The sequence below is a fragment of the Simochromis diagramma genome, unplaced genomic scaffold, assembly GCF_900408965.1.
Source record: "Simochromis diagramma unplaced genomic scaffold, fSimDia1.1 OVJJ01000334.1, whole genome shotgun sequence".
NCBI lineage: Eukaryota > Metazoa > Chordata > Actinopteri > Cichliformes > Cichlidae > Simochromis > Simochromis diagramma.
The window spans coordinates 6,657,553-6,681,389 of record NW_024386764.1 but is presented as its reverse complement, the minus strand read 5'-3'; the positions used below and the strand labels follow the sequence as shown (position 1 = coordinate 6,681,389).

At 40.3% G+C, this 23,837-nt stretch overlaps 1 protein-coding gene and 1 pseudogene across 7 annotated transcripts in view; one reads left to right on the top strand and one right to left on the bottom strand.

Moving 5' to 3' along the window:
• The window catches only part of LOC120734801 (cAMP-specific 3',5'-cyclic phosphodiesterase 4D-like), a 110,842-nt gene extending 93,344 nt beyond the window's left edge, over positions 1-17,498 (top strand). For all 7 annotated transcript variants that reach the window (XM_040033795.1, XM_040033810.1, XM_040033801.1 and 4 more), the window contains 9 exons: positions 3,470-3,563; positions 6,845-7,017; positions 7,106-7,204; positions 7,292-7,456; positions 7,581-7,680; positions 9,553-9,707; positions 10,338-10,460; positions 11,287-11,469; positions 12,491-17,498. In XM_040033795.1, the coding sequence (XP_039889729.1) occupies positions 3,470-3,563; positions 6,845-7,017; positions 7,106-7,204; positions 7,292-7,456; positions 7,581-7,680; positions 9,553-9,707; positions 10,338-10,460; positions 11,287-11,469; positions 12,491-13,057 (1,659 nt within the window). In that variant the 3' untranslated portion in view covers positions 13,058-17,498. The remainder of the gene's footprint in view (positions 1-3,469; positions 3,564-6,844; positions 7,018-7,105; positions 7,205-7,291; positions 7,457-7,580; positions 7,681-9,552; positions 9,708-10,337; positions 10,461-11,286; positions 11,470-12,490) is intronic.
• LOC120734828 lies at positions 16,956-20,583 on the bottom strand (annotated as a pseudogene).
• Positions 20,584-23,837: the final 3,254 nt, after the last annotated feature.

Here is a 23,837-nt window from a genome sequence, read left to right as displayed (position 1 = left end):
TCAGGTCCCAGTGCACATGTTGCCAATGCCAGCGTAATGGTGTAGTGTAATATTCAAATTCAAATTCAAATTCAAATTCAAATTTATTTGTCACGTACACAGTCATACACAGTACGATATGCAGTGAAATGCTTGGACAACTGCTCATGACCTAAAGAAAACAAAAAAGGAAAAGGCTATGAATAAGATAGGAATAATATGAAAATTAAAAGGGAAATAAATATGAAAAATTAAAAAGGGTAAATTTTACTAGGAAGGAATAAAATATAAATTAAGGTTAAAAAGGAAATAACTGTACAACACAAATTAGAATGAAGGGTAAATTTAACTGGGAAAGAATAAGATAAAATATATAAATTAAAGTTGAAAATAAAATAACTGTACAACAAAATACACAATATAGAACTATATAAGAATGTATGAAGAAATATAAATAAATATATACACAATAACAGCAGCTGTACAAGTATTAACCGGAAATGAAGAATGTAGTGTCCAGTGTTGTGCAATCCACATTATGTCTTCTGCAGTGCAAATATGCTTAAAGTGATTTAAGTAATGAAGTGAAAACAAAGTCCAGAATGTCCAGTGTGTGTAAGAACTGTATGTGTGGGTCAGTACTGTGTGGTGGTGTGATTGAGAGACCGTATTGCCTGCGGGAAGAAGCTCCTCCTCAGTCTCTCTGTGTTGGTCTTCAGGGAGCGGAATCGCTTTCCTGACCTCAACAGAGAGAACAGTCTGTTGTTGGGATGGCTGAGGTCCTTCACGATCTTCCTGGCCTTGGTCCAGCACCGCCTGCTGTAGATTGAGTGCAGGTCAGGGAGCTCGGAGCGGATGGTGCGCTCAGCTGATCGCACAACCCTCTGTAGAGCTCGTCTGTCCTGCATGGTGCTGTTCCCGAACCAGGTTAAGATGTTTCCCGTCAGGATGCTCTCTATGGTGCAAGAGTAAAAGTTCCTGAGCACCTTGGAGGGCAGTTGGAAGTCTCTCAAGCGTCTGAGGTGGTAGAGACGCTGACGGGCCTTTTTCACCATGGTGTTGATGTGACAGGACCACGACAGGTCCTGCGTGATGTGAACTCCGAGGTATTTGAAGCTGTCCACTCTCTCCACTGGGCACTCGTTGATGACAGGGGTCTGGTAGTTCCTCTCTTGCTTAGTGCTGAAGTCCACTATCAGCTCCTTTGTCTTACTGACGTTTAGAAGGAGGTTGCTCCTCTGTCACCAGTTCTCCAGATTCCTAATCTCCTTCAGGTAGGCCATCTCGTTGTTATCAGAGATCAGGCCCACCACGACGGTGTCGTCAGCAAACTTGATGATGGTGGTGGAGCTGGTAGTGGCCACACAGTCATATGTGTACAAAGAGTACAGCAGGGGGCTCAGAACACACCCCTGGGGGGCTCCAGTGCTGAGAGTGGTGGAGGCTGAGACATGTCCGCCCATCCTTACTGCCTGTGGTCTGCCAGTTAGGAAGTTGGAGATCCACATGACACATAGATGAGCTGAGTCCCAGATGCTCCAGCTTGGTGGTGAGTGTGGAGGGAATTATGGTGTTAAATGCAGAGCTGTAGTCTATGAAGAGCATTTTAACATAATTCCCCCTTCTAGTGTCCAAGTGAGTGAGTGATGTGTGGAGGAGATGAGAGATGGCATCGTCTGTGGAACGATTTGGACGGTAAGCGAACTGTAGTGGGTCCAGTGTGTCTGGTAGTGAAGAAATGATGAAGTCTCTGACCAGGCGTTCAAAGCACTTCATCACTACTGAGGTGAGGGCTACAGGGCGATAGTCATTGAGAGAAGCAGGGTGGGGTTTCTTCGGGACAGGAACAATGATGGACTCTTTGAAGCATGTGGGGATCACCGACTGAGATAAAGAGATGTTGAATTGGGACACCCACTTCATGGCCTGTCTCTGACATCCCAAACACCAGCTTGAAGTTGCCTTATGGCACGGGCCCTTTCCAGGTCAGTCAAATGTGGCACTTTTAGAGCAGACAGACACCACCTGACTGCTGTAGCAGGGACCTTGCTCACAACTGCTGCTAATCAGGCACCAAATTGTTAGCATCTGGGCTACTGGAAGCTCAAAACAAGAGTCAAGAAGAGTTTTAATATTGTCAGAGAAGATTTGCCACATTTTTCATGGGCACAACTCACATACCGAACTATTCTGCTCGACCCACGAATGCATTTTCTTTACAAATGTGGCACCATTTCAGAGGAAACAGGCTCTCCAACAGTATAAGATTTATTCGCAGAAGCCTTGTTGCAACAAAGAAGTAATCGACCAAACCCAGATTTCCTTCATTTATGTGCCAAGTTTAGTTCTTGGCACTTAAAAGAGGTTAAATAAACAGAACCAAACTCAGTATAATAAAGTAGATACAAAGAGATTCAATCAGACCAATGTAGATACTCTGAGCAGGGTGAGGAACAAACACTTGTAAATTATCTAATAACAAAGAAAAAAATCTACAGTTTGCTTAGTAACAGCAATGAAACCCCAAATTACTCAATATCTAACTCACAAAACTAAGATATATAAAGAACAAAGATAAATGACTCTAGCTATCTGCCCTATGGAGTCACAATACTTGGTTTGTTCCGATCAGCACCTCCTGTATTTAATAGCACCGCATGCTGGAGGAACAGCCCAGAGGCCTCAGCAGCCAAACAGACTTCTAAAAATGAGTCAAACCTATAAAAAATAATGATATGCATACACTACATATAAAACAATTTCAGTAAATGCAAATTAAATGAGCGTGGTGTGATCACAGATTGTGTTTCCTCATTTAGGGTTATGTATATGAGCCATGTGTATCAGGTAACTCAAGGTAGCTCAAGTATATTGTGTAAAGCGTGGATACATGGAGGTTACCACCTTCATCACAGCACCTTGTCTTCTTCCCTCTATTTTGTTACACAAATAATGATTTGTTTTTTAGTTATGCGATCTTTCACCTGCCTCTTCACATTTCTCCCACGTTTTTGCAGTTACAAAAATCTAAGCAAATTAGTAATGTGCAATTTAAAAGCTAAAATGTGACATGCATCCATTAGGTTGTCTGTAGTAACATATTAGTCATTTTTTTCCGTTGACCTTTCATGCACTGTGGGTTTGTTTGTTTTGGTTTTTGTTTGTCCTTGGAAACCTTTTTGTTTACCGTTTTGTCTCCGTGTTTAGAACATGAAACAAATTTCATTCAAACGTTGGAAAGTGCTTCAGTGTTTGTTTTGTTTGGTCCTTCTGTTTGTTTGCACCCATATTTTGGTAACGTAGTTTGCTACATGTTTCCTCTGTTGTTCTAAGAGTCAAATGAAGGGAAGGAGGCATGTTGTATTAGTGTTTATAGTTACAGAAAGGATTTTGAAATAAAATGCCTTGCTACACACATGCACACCCATATGCTTGGTGTGTGTTTGCAGACTAACCATGTGTTGTTTATGGTTTTGTCATGTCTACACAGTTTAAGAGGATGCTGAACCGCGAGCTGACACAGCTATCGGAAACAAGCCGCTCAGGGAATCAGGTGTCAGAGTACATCGCCAACACCTTCCTCGGTAAGTTAGAACTTTGAAATCTTGTGAATGCAACGACTGAAGAAGGATTTCCAAATTGATACCACAGGTGTATCTACTACGAGGCTGAGGGGAAACACTGCCAGTAAACTAATTTGCTTCTTTGCATCTCCTGTTTTTCTTTTTTGCTCTTCAACATATTTGAATGTTAGGAGGTCTTCTTGTATTTTGTTGGAGTGGATAAAAATGTGGTTTGAGGATGAATAGGGACAAAAAAAGAAGACAGAAAGAAGGGAAGGGAAGGAGAGGATGACTTTCCAAAGGAACAGGGAAAAGGGAATTTTACTATATAGAAGAAGGGAGTCATTGTGAGGGAGAAAGGATGTGGGGGTTTTTTCTTGTACATGGAAATGAAAAGAGCGCGTTTCTGAAAGAAGGTGAGGACTGTGTTAACAGGACAGATGGAGAAGGTGAGGATTTTTCCTTTTTCTGAAAAAGAAGGAGGCGGGGCTGCAGACAGCATTCCCGGACACATTGTGTGGCGTTGTCACGGCAACAGGGTGCACATTATTCAACGGCGTGCCGTATGAATAGGAGGCTCAGTGTTCAACAGCCCTTCCGGCAGGATGGTCCGGCTGAACGAGGATGGCGCTGTCAGTCGGACGCCGTTTTGATATGAGTGCCTCTTCTTCAAGTCTGGCTGCGTTTGGAAATGAGCACCATGGTTTTGGGTGTGAGGAAGAGAAGGCACTGTGAGAGAGGTGAGAAAGGCCAGACAGCGCCTCGTGTGACGCTGCCACTCAGATCGCTGTGCATCCTTAGGTGCCGTGTGCTCGTATCTGGATTTCGTGCCTCTGTGCTAATGAAACACAATGAATGGAAAATACCGAAGAGGATGTGTGGACGTGAGGTAAAGCTGGCTGTCCGTGATGTCACAATGGTATCATTATTCCCTTGGTTTGTACCCCCCAAAAAATGGATGAGTCGTCTTCAACACAGCCGTGTCTGCTGGGGCAGTACCTCTGAGTCAACAAATCATGTTGAGATGATGCTGATACCGTCAAAGGAAACCTTTTGGTGTTTTTGTGTTTTTGCCTCAAGGACTACGCTCTCTAATTTGGGTTGAAAAACAAAATCTCCTGCCTTTGATCTTAATCAAGTGTGCTTTGTCATCAAACTGCTGGGAAACAGATGGTTTTTAACCATCATCGTTACATTTTTGCTGCTAGTGTTCTTCACCTGCTGCCGTAAAATCTGTTTTCATGGTGTTTTTGTGCAATACTTACATTAATTGTGTTTAGCTGGCCAGATCTCTCAGCAAGCACTGCAAAACCAGCAATGTTGTTGCTCCTTTTAGCCTTGTTTTATTATCTCAGCTACGAACAAATAGATTTCGGGTTTCTGATCAGGTGGTGTGAACTGAGTCTCATTGTCATTATAATGATAATGTGTCATTATACTGCTGATGAAGATGGGTTTACACATGTTTTCCGTATGTTTAAGTTCCTTTGTGCAGGAATTCATGTGTTTAGGAAAATGTCAGGTTGCACAGTGACGGTTTCCTGAATTTTAGCTCTGTGCACCACTACAGTGGGTTTGAAATGAAGCAAATGATGCAACTGACATGCATACTTTAACCATTTAGGATTTGCCACTATTTTTATACAGTCTTTGTAAGTGGAAAACAACATCACAAATATAAATTAATTGCTTAAATTCATGGATATCACCAAAATGTGGATTTCTGCCTTTATGATTATTTACTGCAGGCTTTCTGTTTATTCAGTAGTCTTAGCTTAGTTTAGCTTAGTTTGTAACATACTTTACTTCTACATTGCTTTTACACTGATGAACCCTCAGTATTTTCTCTTGATAACTTGTCTATACAGTAGCCCTGGGAGTGGAGTGTTTTGCATCCTGCTGCACGCTGTGAAAAAGTTCTTCTTCTTTACCGTGGACAGGATCCTTTGAAAATCCTCTGTAGTCTTTCATGGATGTCCAGGCTTTTCTTTTTTTTTCTCAGGTTTTCCATAAACTGTTGGTTGTTGAGGTGGACTTGTATTATCTATGTTAATAGCAGTTGTAGTAACAGCTACTGTTCACAATATGTCAACTAAAGTCCTAGTAAGTCTATAAAGTACACCTAGTGGATGTGACTGCAGCAACAATTGAAGAATCACAAGTTCCAGCTGCAGTATTGAGAATTTGCGTGAGCTGTTGCAGTCACACTATCATCTAATACTTACAGAGTTAAGTGTTTCTAGTAGTGCAATGATTACTAAAATATTGACAGTATTAGTAGTAATTGTAGCAGTAGCTAAAAGTATGCAGACACATCATCATATACTTCCCACTGTCTAGGGCAGTTCTACAGTGATAGGAGGCCACAGCAAAAGCAAAATCATTGTGATTTTGTGCAATAAACTTGGAATGTCATTGTCTCTGAAATGGTTGTTGCAAAAACAGGGACCAGGTCTGCAGCCACTTAGAGTCAGTTCCTGTCTTGAAAGTAACTTTGGGCTGTTAAGGCGGAGCATTGTGATCGAATGGCAATAAGATGGAGTCAGCCTCCTATGGGTTTGCAAATGAATGGGGTCAAATTAGGAATTACATCCAATATGTAAAATGTTTGTGGCAATATGGTGATTAACTATAACAAACTGACAAAAAAATTGCAAGTCGGTTGCAAATCCGTCCACCAATAGTGATGTAGTAGCTGCGCAGTAACACTAGCATTCAGCAGCCAAGCTTTTACTAGGAGTACAACCACTTTGCGATCAATTGAGTTCCCAATTCCAAAGAAGCGCATCACAAATGAGGTACGCTCATCGGTGCATGCTTACACCGTGCCGGCTGCGTCTGTCTGCATTTTTAAATCCGACAGTACCTTTTTTCAAGAACTTTGCCAATCTCTCTGCGAGTGATTGCAGTGAGGAGGTTGTCGTCCTGTTTTTAGGTTCATGAACAGCTGCTAACAGCAGTGTGTCTAAATGACAGTCAGACCCGCATTATGTGGAAACAGGGCTGCTTCATAGAAATGGCTACATTGTGGACAGTTTGGTGAGTCAGTTTAACAGATCTGAGAGAACTTTTGATTTTTTTGCGTTTGTCAGAGTAAAAAGCTTTGCAAAGATAAGAAAACCAGCGTGATTATCTCCCTCTAAATGTAAGGCAGGTAGAACTGAATAATCAAGTGGCTGTGTATTTTAAATTGGTTGAAGACACAAGTGGATGCAGTGAGCACTCTGTCACGGTTTTTCTAACACCTACAGATCTAATGGATCACATCTGGCCATAACATTACGTGTCTGTTCATGTTGCAGAGAAACAACATGACGTGGAAATCCTTTCTCCTCCTCCGAAGGAGAAGGAGAAGAAAAAGAGGCCGATGTCACAGATCAGCGGTGTGAAAAAGGTCACACAAAGCCCGGGTTTGGCGCCTGCCTCCATCCCTCGCTTTGGAGTCAACACACCACACGAGAACCTGCTAGCCAAGGTGGGTTCGCGCATACGCTGCAAAGACAGAAAGACACAAACACACCTACAAATGCGCTGTCATTACATGCTCTCTTTTATTTCTGCAGCAATTTGAGGATATCGATCGTTGGGGTATGGATATATTCAAAGTAGCAGAATACTCTGGAAACCGTCCTCTGACAGTGACCATGTACACCATTTTCCAGGTAGAAATCTGTTCGCTCCACCAAAGACCAGAATCGACCCAATTTGTGTCTCATGTTTATTTTGAATGCTCCTCATCAATGTGACAGGAGCGAGACCTTCTGAAAACCTTCGATATCCCAGTTGACACCTTCATCACCTTCATGATGACCTTAGAGGACCACTACCATGCAGACATAGCTTATCACAACAGCATCCACGCAGCTGATGTGGTGCAGTCCACCCACGTCCTCCTCTCCACCCCAGCTTTAGAGGTGAGCAAATAAGGCATTATCTAACCCTACCAGCTCCAGGGCTCTGATCTCTCAGTGGACCGAGCAAAGCTCCACCTACTTTTTCTTCTGAATAAATTAATTTTCTCTTCCTCGTTCACCTCAGGTGGTTTTCACAGACCTGGAGATCATCGCCGCTCTGTTTGCCAGTGCTATCCACGATGTTGACCACCCAGGAGTCACCAACCAGTTCCTCATAAACACCAGTAGGCTTCTGTCTTTCTATTTAAACAGCACACAGCTTGGGGTAAATAAGGACAGTTTAAAAGTTGACTGTTAAGAAACTGTAGCTAAAAGTTTAGGATTAAAGCCGCCTTTCAAAGAGGTATTCCACCAAAATGTCACTAAGGATCAAAAGGTGGCATTTTTGTATCAAATACCAGATATGAACACTATTTTCTAAGTATAGTGATAACTGCAGTAATCAGGTGTATCACAGTTAAATGGCACAAACCATCCCCTGCGTGCTTGACAGCGGGTCAAGAAGATACAGTAGTACATATATCAGATCGGAACGCCATATTCCCCGAGACCTCAGGATGATATATTTATCAAATGGTGGAGGCAGACTGATCTGAGTTAACTCACAGACCTGAAACAATATGCATACCTCTGTGTCACTATTCCACTTTCTCATACAAATACACGCCACAGGTTTTCTATTGATTTTTATTGATTTCTGTTATTTTTGTTCCTTTAACCCTTTGATGCATGAATTATGACAACCTCAATCAGTATTTTTATTCATCTTTAGACATGAAAAAAAAGATTTTTGAACTTCATTTTTTTTTAAAACATGTACTGTTCAAAGAGTTTTTTTACATGTCCACTTAGGTGGACAACATCAGAATCAGAATCAGAATACTTTATTGATCCCTGGGGGAAATTATTTTTTGTTACAGTGCTCCATTATAAACCAACATAAACCAACATTAAGACAAGACAGACAACACGGTAACTAAGAATAGTACAATATATACATATATATACATACATAAGTCACTCATAAATAAATAGCTGGAAAAGAAACATGTGTAGTTGTAGCAGTAACCAGTCTGTTAAGTGGATGCGTTGTACAGGGAGATGGCCACAGGCAGGAAAGATTTCCTGTGTCGTTCAGTGGTGCTTTTCGGTAATCTCAGTCTCTCACTGAACGTGCTCCTGTGACTGACCAGCATGTCATGGAGTGGGTGGGAGGTGTTATCCAACATTGTCTTTATCTTGGACAGCATCCGCCTCTCCGACACCACCTTGAGGGAGTCCAGCTCCATCCCCACAACATTACTGGCCTTACGGATTAGTTTATTAAGTCTGTTGGCATCTGCGACCCTCAGCCTGCTCCCCCAGCATGCAACAGCATAGAGGATCGCACTGGCCACAACAGACTCATAGAAAATCCTGAGCATTTTCTGGCAGATGTTGAAGGACCTCAGTCGCCTCAAAAAATAGAGACGACTCTGGCCCTTCATAAGTCATACGTTTTGACTTATGAATTTGGTATGGAGTGACACATCAGTGTCTACTGTAGTGGTTTATGTGCAAGTGTACCATCAACACTGACACAAATACAAGAACACAGCCTTTGAATAGCTGTCCACTGTAGTGACCACTATGCATTAAAGGGTTATTTCCTTTATTTTAATATGTCTATTTTAATCTATATGGATCTCTGTAATCTGCACATTTATTTTAGCAGCTTTGTTCAGTCGTTATCATTAATAATAGTTTAGATGCAGCTCAGAAATGTAAAAACAAGAGTCTGAATTGACGATGTAAATACATTAAAGTTGAAAATTAGCTAAAAAAAAAAAAAAAAAAGACATACAGATTAAAATCAATAATAATTACAGCCAAAATATTTTAACATGTTTCCTTAACTTTTCCAGTCTTTAAAATACATAGTAATACATAGAAATGATGCCAGGTCAGGTTCTTTATTATATTTGCACACTGTGGCACATGATTTAATTCCCAGTGGGTTGCTGTGAGCTCCGATTTACATCAAGCTAAATAAAGTAGAATTATCTTCAAGGTGTTCTGTTTTTTGTTTTTATGGATTTCTACCTCCGTTTCTCCAGGTTCAGAGCTGGCGCTGATGTATAATGACGCGTCAGTTTTGGAAAACCACCATCTCGCTGTGGGCTTCAAACTGCTGCAGGAGGAAAACTGTGACATCTTCCAGAACCTCAGCAAGAAACAGAGAGACTCTCTCCGCAAGATGGTGATTGACATGGTGAGAGCGCTGCCCTTTTTATGCGATTTATATTATAACATTAGTTATACTGTCCCTTTGAAATGTGATCATTTCAGTTCAGTTTTTTGTTTGTCTTGTGAATGCTTGCTGACACACTGAAAAGTCTTGGTAATATATTTTTCCTGAGAACAAAATTGCAGCTTCCTTTTTTTCGCATCTACAACTGGACGGAACAAAGAAAACCAGAAGGTTGTGAGCTGAACTCAGAAACATAATTTTTGCTGTCGCACATCACATTGACATAATGCTATCCGTAGCCGCTCACCCTAACCCCCACAAACATAGTAACATTCAAATTTCTGGTCCCCACAAAGATATGTAAACATGGTACACACAGACACACACACACACACACACAGAGAGAGAGAGAGAGAGATCAGGTGTTGCTCAGGACTGCTGCAGTGAATCTGATAGATGATAAAACAGCCTGTGTGCATTTGCTTTGTCAGCATTACATTTTGTAACCCAGGCACTGTAAGACAACACTTCACTTCCTGCATCTATCCTTCCTTTTCCTTGTAATCAAAAGGAAGTCATCTTTAGGTTGAGCATGAGACCTTTACAATTGTAATGCATTGTGTGTGTTTGTGTGGTTGCTGTCCTCTGTAGGTGCTGGCCACAGATATGTCCAAACACATGAACTTTTTGGCAGACATGAAGACAATGGTGGAGACCAAGAAAGTCACAAGTTTGGGAGTCCTTCTACTAGACAATTACTCTGACCGTATCCAGGTTAGAGCAATTCCTGCTGGCATAACACTTTAATAGTATATGTTTAAAAATAATTATTATACATATCTCTATACGTTATATTTTTTCAATTATATACATGTGCAAACCATTTGTCCATTCAGTGCAATGAGCAGAAGAGAGTTGTTTCTGTACATTTCACCATTAGGTCTTTAATAAAAAGGATTTTGGTACTAAAATTGCTCAATGTGACAGATGAAAACTATGCAGTGGCTCGAAGACACTGGTGTCAGCGTGTTTCGATTTTGACCTGTGCACAGCTGTACAGCGTGCACTTAAACCAGGCAGTCTGTGTGACGGTGCTGCCACCTACTGGACAGATAAGTCATAACATCTGTACAGTTTTGCTGAGTATTGAGGTTCTGATGGAAGTAAAAGGTTTTGATCATAGTAATAAAGAATAAAGTTGGGTATTTAACCTCTCAGTCCAATGAAAATCTGTATTGTTTTGTTCTGTGTTCATCTTGTTTCTAAGTAATAAATTGTGTAATTTCTTAAAAAAAAAAAAAAGAGGTAATAAATACCCCACCTCCTTGACAGCACTTACAAAATGCAGTTTGTTTGAATAAACAGTAGTTTTTACTGTCAGCAGTGACTGCTGCTCTGAATGGACAGATTTAAGACCCCAAAAAAACAAATGACAGTAACATTAACTAACTTTCTTAGCTTTATGAGTGACTGTTGCCAAAGCTCAAAATGTTTTTCAAACTGAATTTTTTTCTGGATTATTTTTACAGTTGAGATTGCATTGCATCTCTAACATTGCCCAGCATGACACGCCACATCTGACTGCGTTTTTCTCTTCCAGGTTCTGCAGAACATGGTCCATTGTGCAGATTTGAGCAATCCAACCAAACCGCTGGAGCTTTACCGCCAGTGGACGGACCGCATCATGAAGGAGCGTTTCACCCAGGGAGACAGGGAGCGGGATAGAGGCATGGAGATCAGCCCCATGTGTGACAAACACAACGCCTCCATAGAAAAGAGTCAGGTGCTGACAGATGGCAAAGTTAACAGATGTTTTAGTCTCATAATAACCTGTCTACATAATGCTTCCATACATAATTGCAATACAATAAGCAATGAGCTAATATATACACCTTCATAGGTTGAATCTAAAAGTACAGTGCTGTGCATATCTTTAGCCACCCCTCATTTCCTTGTGTTTTGTTTCCAAGGAGGCAAACTTTATTATAATCCTTTTAAAGTGCTCTTGAGCAAAAGTTCTCTGGGATTTCTGAAAGTCTTTCAAAGTTTTTCTTTAGACATTTGGATGCTTTTTCACTCACTTTCAGTTCAGGCCCTGAACCTGACCTTTTCAGATGGATGTGCTGTGCAATGCATCTGGCTCTAGAGCTGATGCAGTGGAAGAGTGGCTGTCAAGAAGCCATTCTTAAGGAAGGGAAACACAGAGAACAGCTGAGGTATGCCAAACTACATAAGAACAGGACTGAAAATGAGAGAAAGTGCCACAGTGAATATCTGTAAAACACAATGGAGGCTTTCGTAAGCATTGATGGAATTATGACCACAGAAAAGTAAAGTTAGATTTTGATCCATCATGCAGCACCATCTGGAAAGTGTCTAAATGGCACCGGTTTTCTTTTTGAGCATGACAAAGATCCCAAACACACTGCCAATGCAGTAAAAGCACACCTGGATAAAAAAAACACATAATCGAACACTATCAGTCATGGATTAGCCTCCAACATTACTGAAACAGCAAGCAATCCTCACTGATTGTTCAGCTGTTTCTGCCTCATATACTTCATTTCTATGTATATTTAAAAATATTTATATAAATTGCTGCACATATTTCCCATTTTTCTGGGAAAAATATTTAAAAAATGAGGAGTGGCTCAAGACATTTGCACAGTTTGTTATTCTTCCTACGTGTCCTGAAACCACCTCTCCAGTATTTACTCTGCAAACGTGATCCTGTTTGTCCTTTATGTATCGTACTCCTGTCGCGTTTGCTGTTGTAATATTGTTAACATTACTATCATAACCAGGTTAGCTTCATTGACTTCATTGTGCACCCGCTGTGGGAGACCTGGGCCGACTTAGTGCACCCCGACGCTCAGGACATCCTGGACACGCTGGAGGACAACAGGGAGTGGTACCAGAGCATGATCCCCCGCAGCCCCTCGCCTTCCACCCCAGAAGAGCACCAGGCTGAGGTGGGACCAGCAGCTTTGGGAGCAGGTGCACCCATTCCTTCTGGAGGAGGAGGAGGGGACAAGTTCCAGTTTGAATTAACTCTGGAGGAAGAGGAGGAAGAAGAGGAGGAGGCAGATTCTGACCTTGAGAGCCCCATAGAGAATGAGTCTCAGTCTGCTGCGGAGAGGCACCGAGACTCCTCCTCCCCATCTCTTTCCCCAGACCCCCGCAGCAGCAGCAGCGGCAGGTACCGTCCCCCTTCGCCTCACCCATCTCGGACCTTGAACCTGGCTGCCATGTCAGTGCGGAGCCCCAGCCCTCAAAGAGCGCCAGTCTCCCCAGGGCGGGAAGGTGCCGACACGGACAGAGAACTGAGCCAGGAGGGCGACGGAGTGGCCTGCCTGCGTTTGGGCACATAATGACCAGCACAACCTGCCCTGCCTGAGAGACACGGGTGCTGGATGTATGTCGATGGAGGCAGGGCAAGCCTTTACCAATAATGTCTGTAAAATCACCACAGTCCCTTTACACTGGAGACACCCACTCTGGAGAACAGAGGAATGTTCCCCCTCTGTTTTAGGTTTCGTTTTTCAGCAGGGAGAATAGTTTTTGCCTATCTTTGGGTGCCTGATAGGCCATCCTGGTTTGTTATAGCTTCAGTTTGGAGAGTCCCAGACAGAAACAAAGAAAACGAAACTGCTGCGTTTATTCTGGGAAGAAGAACGAAGCTGAGGCCTGTTCTCTAACAAGAGGTAACAAGGTAAAGGAAATGTCTTCCTTCAAAATAACTGTGACATTTGAACGCGAGCAGCGAATGAGGACCGCAGTGGTGTGACAGGGTCTTGGAAATTATTTTGCACCATAGTTTCAGTTTAAGGTATAAAATTATTGAGTCCTCGTTGGATTAAGTGAGTCTGATTTCTTTAAGAATGATGTGAGAGATGAATCATTTTACCAAATACGGGATGTAAATGAGAAAAATCGGTGGACCTTAACCTCAGGGTATGAAGAGAAACATAAATCTAATGTAGCACAGATGTACTGGGTACCCCCTAACCTGACCACCACCCCAAACAGTCTTTCCAGTTTGATTTACCTCCAAGCTGGACAAATGAGACTTTAACCCATGGTGTGTCTCTACATTTAATCAAAACCCTTTAATATACAATTTGGCAACTTACATACTTAAACCAGCTTGTAGCACCACAGAAACTGAACACTGAAGAAGACTTTACCCCAGTCTCACCTGTTGATACTATAAGACACCACCTGTATAATTAGTTTAAGCTTTATTTTATTTTGTACCTGTAATGACTTTTAATGATGTCATTGTTCTGTTTTGATTTTCAACCTGTTCCTTGTTGTACATTAGCTGATCTCGTCTGTGGTTAAGTGCTTAAAAAGCATTTGTTTTGTTCGGTTTTTTAAATCAGGGTGCCTCCAGTCCGCAGTAGCACTTTACTGTCTCGGCCATTTCAGCTCTTCTGTTCAGTCACAAAAAAAGGGCTTCACCCACTGTAGGCCTGCTGATCACAAAAACACAGTACAAAGCATTTGACTAAAGGTACCAGAAGGCAGGGCGGGAAACTAACCAGCTTTCACAAACTAGCGTCTCAACAAAGGATTTGATGGCGTGCAACAATAATAAAGTTCCTATTCATCTACCGGTCAGATAATATTGGAATTCTAGGACTGCATCTGTTTGTTTTGAGACAGTCCAACAACTTTCACCAACAACTGTAGGTGAAATATAAAACTCAGCCTCTCACCTCAGACCCAAACTGAATCCGATTCTGAATATTTGTTCTTATAAAAGAATAATGCTGGCAAAAACCTTCTTTTTTTAATAATCAGCAAACAATGAACCACTGCTATAACAAAGTATTGTGTGGCATCTGTTCTATAGATGTTCCATAGATGCACATGCTCCCTAATTATAATTTAGTCCATTTTCATTCAATCCTATTTCTACCATCCTGATGAAAATGTGTCCAACAAAGAAACTGTTCATTTTTTAAAGGCTCCCACATGTTTGTTGGGAAACACTATTCATGCAGTCACATTATTTCTGTCTGTACTGCTACAATTAAAATCAGCAGCTACAGCTACTACTGTTTTGAAGCTCTGTGAACTTCTATGCTCATTCAAATGTTTGCTTTTGTTTTTAAAACCAACATTTGTGTAGTTGTTTTTGTGGTTATATTTTATTAAAGTGCTTATAAGAGATTAGAGAGATTATTGAGGAGATCTGTGCTTATGTCCAGGGAAATTTAAGATTTACTGCTTGTTTCTTGTAAAAGTAACAAGTAATCTACTATATTACTTCTGTAACACGTGTATTCATCATGTCTTTCAGATCAGATAGAATTCCCAAAACTCTGCGAGCATCCTGTTAACTTCCCTCCAAGGAAGCCACTTGGATGTTTGACAAACTATCAGTGTGTGCATTTATAATGGCTGATAGATGGAAATTTAAAAGCTTCAGCCATGCTATAAGTCTAGATGTTGAGGGCACCTGAGCCATCAACCATCTGATCTGAACAGAGGGGGGAAGAAAAACCAGCAGCATAGTTCATCACAGGCTTTGACACCTGTTTGATTAAATCATACTTGAGCTCAGAGCACTTTATAAAAGAGGCCCTTGCTGTTGATTTTTTGTAGGTATTTTAGAAAATGTAAAAAATGCCAGCCTTATCCTTTAATGGTAAAATGTTGTTTCGACACACAAACCTTCAAACCTCAGTCAAAAGTAAAACATGTTTACACATCTGAACTAAAAATGCTGCTTCTAGATTGTTTTATTTTCCATAAAAAACCCAACGAGGATCTTTGAATTCTAAAATCCCAGTGGTGTGTTTTCCTACCCTGCCGACAGATACCGATGTAGAGATCAGAGAGAGCTCAGGTGGCAGAAACAAGTCACCTGTAGTTCATCCTAAACAGACTGTGCTCCATCAGCTCTTATTTGGTAGATAGTGCTCGACTGGGATAAATGTGTGCCACAAGTGTTGACAACACACAAACACCTGCCAGCCTACAATGCTGTACATTTTTACACTAGAGATTTTAACCTGATGATTGTATCAAAGTCATTAACTTTATAGTGTTAGTTTTTACAAATGATACATGTTAACAGTATTTAAGGCAAACGATTCAATAGATTTTGTGCAGCTTTGGATCCGTCTGTTCAGTTCTTTCCTAATCAGATAGCTGAGACTCGAGGATGTGTGTAGTTTCAGGTGTTTCATGACTTTGTCTTTCTGTACCAAGTACACATTCAGCCTAGAACAGTGTTTGTCGCCGTCACTGAGGTAGAAAGACCGGGAAGTAAGCAAGCACTACGCAACATACGATGCACTTCCCAGTCAGGCAGTAGTAGAAAACACTAGTCCAACAGTATTTCATTATTTCAGCTAGTAAGCTTTATTGATCAGCCTTACGTGGTTTATAAACGTTTTGAGCCTTGTGCTAAAGGACCACTGTGATGATTTCGAAATGCTGATCCTCAGACTGTTGTTCCATTCACTTTTCCGTGGAGAAAGAGGAAAGTGGGAAAACTGTTGCCAGACTTACATTTTTTGAGAACGTTTACAAAGTGTGCAAAAGAAGATTTTTTTCAAAGGCTCCAGATTTAAAGACAGTTTAGAGGTCTAATAAAATAATTGTGAGTAGATATGTCATATTAAAAGTGTCTCCTATTAAACCGTTCACACTGCAATCAGAGCAGTTCAGTTTTTGCAGTAATTTTTACTCATTAGCATATTTAGATATCAGTATCCAGCTGACCACAGATGCCTTCATATGACAGAAGTGTCTGCATTTGGCTAGTTTTATAATTATCTAGAGTGTAACAGGCTGAATGTAAGCCAGTGAACCTCAAAGCCTTTGAGCATCACCCAGAAGAGTAAACATTTTCAAAACACCGCATTTAAACGTCTGTTTTCTGTTACATCATCAAAAAACACATGTATCGTGTCAAAAGTTGGTTTGTCAGCCATTCATCAAGATCCTTTAGCACTGGTTGGTTTTGATCGAGTCAAACAGCTTTCTATGAGGAGAAAACCTATTTTAGTTACATTTTTGCATAATGTAGCAATGTTCACATGGCTACATTATCAAAGAGCACAAACAAAGAGCAAAAACAATGGTTTTACCCCAAAAAGAAGTTTATTATATTTGTACTACATTTAAGGAATAATCATCCAAAAATGTAAAAATACATTCAAAAATTTGGCTTCTGAGATTAAACTGATTTTTCCTCAGATGTGGCACAACAAATAATGTGTTTCCAGTTAGTCATTATTTTCTCTTATTGTAACACAAAAATGAACAAATTAAAAGCTCATATTTTTATCCTGTGTGATAGTTTAAGTAGATATACAGCAACAGTTTTCTGACAGCAGGTGTAATTTTCTCAGCACTGAACAGTCTGAGGAGTTACAGCAGGTTAAACTCAGCACCGTGGCTCTTTGCAGGAAGACGTCAGTGCCATACAGCGCCATCTGTGTTGGTGAGCGGGAGCGTTCCCGCTTCTACACAGAGGCCGTGTTGCACTGACACCGCCTCCACCCACGTCCATGCAGTCTTGTTCTTTCAGCCTCTGTGTCGTGCAAACTTCTATAGAGATATTTATTCTTCAGATGTGTCTGTCGATACAAAGTACTGTAACATAGGATGTCTGATTTCATGTTCTGGAGCCTAAAAATCAAGTATACTTCACAAGTATGTATCCACCTGCCACTCCGATGTTTTTGTCAGAGAAATTAAATCTATTTTTGTTTCGCATTTTAAGCCAAAAGAGTCTCGGGAGTTCAGGGTGTTTTAAGTGGAAAATGCCAATAAATTATATGGAAATTTTTATCCTGTGTTTGGCTGCATTTGTTATTATAAACCATATTTGAATTAAGAGACAACTTAGTTATCTGCTCTGTTACACAAGAAAGTTATAATACTCTATATGCTTACATTTTCATAGTATTAACGACAACACTGAAACAAACTAAACATTAGTATGGCTAATTTAACGTGTCACATTTGGCTGTTTGCCTGTAGGACTGACATATAACTTTATTTTTCATGTTCAGCAGAAGCTTCTGTCGAGCCGGACCGGAGCTCCAGTACAGGCTGGAGGTTTCACCCCCTGTAGAAGCAGAAACATGCACAAAAAGTCAGACGCTACAGGGCTCTAGAGTGGTATGCCCATGGCAAAAAGTTAGTCTAGAGCCCTGCGCTAGAGTTGTGTTTGAATCAAAGCACTTCATTCACAAATACATCTACTCACCTTGTAGAGATGACAAACCAGTTGGAAAAGGGACGACATTGCTTTGTCTTCATTCTTTTCTGTGTATTCCTGTAATAAGGACAGCACTTAGTCCCAGCATTTCCTTCTGTAAACCCCACCAAAGGTATTAAATTCGCTTGGAATATTTCATTATTTAAGTTTTCCTTTTTAAACTTTGAACCCAAATTATGAATTTTAAACTTACAACTCTGTCCACAGTAATAATTTCAGCCTTGTCATATCAGTTAAGAGTTTAAGCAGCTGATAGGGACTACATGATTTTTGTACTTTTAAAAGAAAAAGAAAAAAAATTTAAGATCTTTTCACTTCAGCTCTTACAGATTTGGTGTAATCTGAATAACTGTAGAAACTAGAAGTGCAGAAAGATGCACAAGCCTTGTCTGAAAACATGAGTTAGTTCATATTCTCTGCAGCTCAGAATTAATTTCAAATTCTAGCTTTTTAAAATGAGAAGCAGATAGACCTCTCAGTATGTTAAACAAATCTCAGCTTGCGTTTTACCCCATTGAAGGTGATCCAGGGCACATGTGTGTGTGCAGGGTTCAGGGCTCTGGTCATAAGAGCGTTGGCACGCATCAGCTGGTATCCCAGATCTCCTTTGACGCACGAGTCAACTCTGGACCAGGGCACAGAGGGAGCATACAGCCGGAGACACTGAGAAAAGAAAAAAGAAAACAGAAAAAGCAAAAGGGCAATGACATAGCGAATGTGATGTCACCTATCGGTCCGTTCAGAATTTGAGCCGAGCATTTGTGATTGCCATTTTTGCTTTTTGATGTCAGGGGCTGTTGCAATCCTCAGTTACAGAGTAGGCCGTCCTTTTCTCCTTTCATTTGTTGTTTTTATTTAATCAGCATGAGAGTAAACATCACACTGTATACAATTAGACTTGAAACCAGGGATTGAGACCATAAACTCATCAAGAAACAAGTTTTCCCGAGGACGTGAATCAGGTTAGCAGGGGGGTTATTTTCTTGATGGCCTGTGCTGGCTCCTCAGGACCATGAGCTCAGCTATCACAGTAACAGTTGTGATCACTGGAAATGAAAACGACCCTTATATTAAATAAACATTTTTTTCTGAAGTTACTCACAGACTGTGCAGCGCTCAGAACATCTGCAGATGACTCCATGCAGTAGATGATGTGAAATGCAAGAGAGTGTTCGGTTAAAGTGGAGGATGCAGGCCTGAGGAAGAGATCAATCAGTCTAGAAGACCCAGCAGAAGAAGAAGAAGAAAAAAAAAAAAAAAAAACAAAAAACACATGCAAAGTTTAAGCTGTTCAAACCTCGATCATGTTTCCTCTGCATTCAGGCTCTCCGTGCTGACAGGTGAAGGGAGAGTTTGCTGAGCGAAGCTCCTACAAGAGAAACAAAGCCCAGGTTTATTCAGGTGAAACATCCTCTTTGTTTTTGAATGCTGCATGCATCAGAGGAAGGACTGATGGACCTTAGCATTCCCATAGGGCACCAGTGTGACAGCCATGATGTCCTGCAGCATTGTCCAGGTGGGGAAAAGCTGCTGAGTGATAAATTCTCTGCAGTCTGGACACAGACTCTCATAGTACAGTGTGACAGATACTCCAGGGACAGCCTGGTTTGGCCTGGTAGCATTAACCTCCATACACTGTTTCTCCACCTACAAAACAACAGAGTTGATGTCATCCCATTTCAGTAAGAATTAAGACAAATAAAAAGTGTTTTTCATAACTGCTTACATGATTTACATTTACAGAAAACACTTTTCTGAAGCTCATCAAACACACTCACATAGAAGTTCAGTGCTGAAGAACATTTCCATGACATGTATCATGTACAAGGATTAATTTTTAAAAAGTAACAAATGTGACTTGAACAGTTTTGCAAATTTAAGTTTAAAACAATCACTGGAAAACTGAAAAGAATAGCTCTTGGGTGCTCTGAGCATTTTCTACATTATTGAAATAATAAGGGAAGGACAATGATTAACATTAATAAAAGACAAAGCTCAAAATGGTCTAAGGAAGCGCCACTGCACATTCATCTCCTCCTCCAGACTGTTTTCTCTAAACTGATTAGGTGTTTGCATGATTTGACCTCAAGCTGCTCTGTCAGTCACATGAACAACCACTGGTGTTGAATTTCTGAGGCATGACTCTCATTAATGTCCAGACCAGGGAAACTTTCAACTCCACAAAAACTGTCCTCTATAAGTACGACAGTGATGAATGATACCATTTGGGTGCACAGTAGCAATATTAAACATTTCCTCTTGTTTTCCTGCTAGTCCTTTGCTTTAAAGTGTTTACATTATGAAGACGCTTTCATACTGAGAGGACCATTTTACATTCTACTGAGTAAAAGCACACGAATAACGTATAAAAATGGAATAAACTTCTTAAATCTCGTTCAGCTGTGCTTACTTGTGCCTAGCCTATACTAAACAAAATTACTAGTAGGAGCATAGATGACCCCCAGTGTGGTCAGACTTACCCTGCATTCTATCGCTATTTCCAGGGACCTACACCACTGGGAGGGAGGGTAGCGACAGGCCGGTTTGGGATGACACATCCCGAAACCGCTCCGTTCAGTATAGACGAGCAAAAGCACAGCCAGGATTCCCGAGAGCTTCATGTTGGCATCTGCAAAGGAATCCACACAAATCTGAAAAAGTAGGACGGAGAATATCGAAGATGCTCCTCACTGGAACCGCCCAATCAGCTGATTGACTACAGGTGTGAATGCTGCCTTCAGTAATCCTCGGACATCACCGTTTCTGGTTCCGGAGTATAAGGGAGTAACAAAATAATGATCTGAAAATGCTGACAGTTTGATAGGATTTAATATATATTAGTATTTACTTAAAAAAAAATTCCAGCTTTAACTAGTTAGCCACTAAACTAAAATTTAAAAAAGAAACGCAGAGCAAGCGTTGACGGGGTTTTTTTTTCTTCTTTTCTTTGCAGAAACAGCTAATGAAAGATGAAAGGCGGCATCTTGCGCCATCTTCGATTTTGGCCTTGGATTTTGATGTTATTAACTGGTAATGTCTAAAATTCTATGAACTGTTTATGGGCAGATCCACTGTTTGCCTTTTTAAATTCTCACCAATTGCACGAACACAATTTTGAAGCTAACCGTTAGCATCTCTGTGGCTATAAACGAGAAAGTCTGCTATTTTTGCTCTTACTGAGATCAAAGGGTGGCTAACGTTTGCGTTGAAGCACACTACTGAATCTGTACTGCATTGGAACTTACTAAGAAGCTAAAGGGTGAAGAGAGTTCAAGAGCAGATAAGTAAGACGGTTGCTCATTGTCTCTGTCAATAATTGGCGTTCATGTGACTCATTGACACATGATTATGTAATTCACAGGGGATTATAGGACCAAAGCTTTTGTATGCATAATGTCATACATACAGTGCCTTGCAAACCCCTTTCACATTTAAAAATCTTAATTCAAATGATAACAGTGTTGAAACTGAATATGGGCTGCTGCTGGATGTTGACACGTACTGTAACATGCTTTTGACGTGCTCTCACTGGATCTGTACTGTTAACAAAAACAAACAACAAAAAATAAACAAATATAATAATAAAGTCCACTTTGACCAGAATATAAATAAGATAAAATGATAAAGTACTCTAGCTTGTATGACAGCAGTCTAATGGCTAATAATCTGTAAGCCGTTACAGATCCATTAATATCGGTGACCTAGCCTACATTAGCTGCTGTTTTGTGACGCCATTTAGAGAGATCCAACAAGGTGCTGAAATGATGGCATTAAATAATACTCCAAACAACCCGTGAAGCTATAATCTTTTATTTGGGATCTGAAAGTGCATACATGAACAGTACAGTTCTGAAGTTGGTAAAGTTGGGGTTTACATTTAAAAAAAAAAATAAAAAAAAGGAGAAGAAGTTTAATACCACTTTTCCTCTATAACTCCTCAAAGGACGCACAAGCTGATTCTGATTCAAGACAACAAGCTGAATGTTATTGCATAATCAATACAGTAAATAAACAGTTACAATAACAGTATTTTCTCACAGCAGTAGTCGTACAACTAATGCAGCTAAATCCTTTAGATCAGATACAAAAAAAGAACAAGTGTATACAGACACAATGAAAAGATTAAAATGAAAGATACAGAAACATAATTTTAACAAATACGATAATGCATGTGAGCCAGAGACAGAGGCATTGGATCAAATGCACAGCTCATCGTGAGAAAGAAAACAGATATATATTCTATACTAAGTAGTTCCACATCACGTGACCTGCTAGATCTCATCAGGTTACGGCATGAAAGAAAGGGCAACAGCCAAGAGATTGGGTGAATACGAATATCTCACCAGCCTCCTTCCACCTAATCCATCCCCACATACCACCTCCAACTGACATACTTACTAACCTCCATCATAATACTGTACCTGAACACATGCCACACCATCTTTCTTGCCCTACATAACTAATACCTCAACATAACTGTTTCTGCTGCTACTTTCCCATAAACTAATTACGGTAGCCCGATTTTCACTTTCATGCCACAAATCTGTGGTATCTAGCATAAATGCCAACAAACTTTTGGAGGTTCCTGAAGGGAAAAAACAAATATTACTGGTACTAAACCTCCTTAATATGATTCGCACATACAAATTCAAGGACTACACAGTTCTAAAGGTCAAACGCTAAATGGCAATCATTTGTTTCTTTTATTTAGTTATAAACCTCAGCAGGCTGGTTAAAGAGCCTATCTTTGATAATTAACATCTGTGTATTTGTAACATATGTGAATATTTGTTAAATTTCTGTAGCTGTGTATATTTCTATTCATATACAGCAGCAGATACAACATGGTAATGGTTGTATCATTAGGTAGCAGATCATGATGACACTTCATGATCCCCTGCAGGGATCATTTCACCATCTCTATTTTGTTTTTGTTTGCACAGTGATAAAACATTAAGATACACGAAGAGACAGAAAAAGACCGAATTGTGCAAATGCTAATTACAAAGAGGCATGACTTTGCTGAAGTACAAATCCTATTAAGTGGTCAGCTCAATGAAGATGCCACCAACTGAAGATAAATATATATATATATATATATTAAAAATCAGTGCTACTATGCATCAATCTCATGAGCAACTTGACCATATTTACAAATCCCACATGTCCACCTGCCTTAGTAACAGGGTGAAGACAGTCACAGCATCTCCACCTCAAATGTGGAGTTACGTGTGTGCAAATGCTATGCTTTAAACCTAAACTCCACAGAGCAGTGGTCTTTGTGCACATATAACCTGTGTAAATTGATTTCATATTTTAAATTCTTGCTACAAAATTTACCAATATAGCTAACACTTCATTTTTAGAAGACACATATATATATATATATATATATATATATATATAGATATATATATATATATAAAATAAATATATTGCATTTATAGACTCAATCTATTCAGTGTGCAAAAAATACAAAAAAGACGACAACGAGATAACGTGGCGGAGGAACGGGCGCCTACATTTTGCTTTCAGTCCTCCTCGCGCTGTCATGTGACGATTGTGGCGCACTCCGTCCGCGACCTGTGCAATGCAGCGATGGACAGTTTACTACTGTGCAACACTATTTCACAGACTGATGTGGTTACGAGCACGACAGACCACGGCCAACACGAAAACATTTCCATTTGCTTTGATAAAGAACTCGTCACAGTTTGACTAATACTGACAGGTGATCGAAAGAGACGCATTAAAGGAAAACTATAGCAATAAGTGCCTAGCACCATTAATGGAGGCTAAACAAAATTGATTTCATAGCTGCTGGTGTCATTCTAATACCAGAACTGGTATCAAAACAGTTTCCAGCCATAATATTCTGATTTAGTAATATGCATTATACCTTTTAA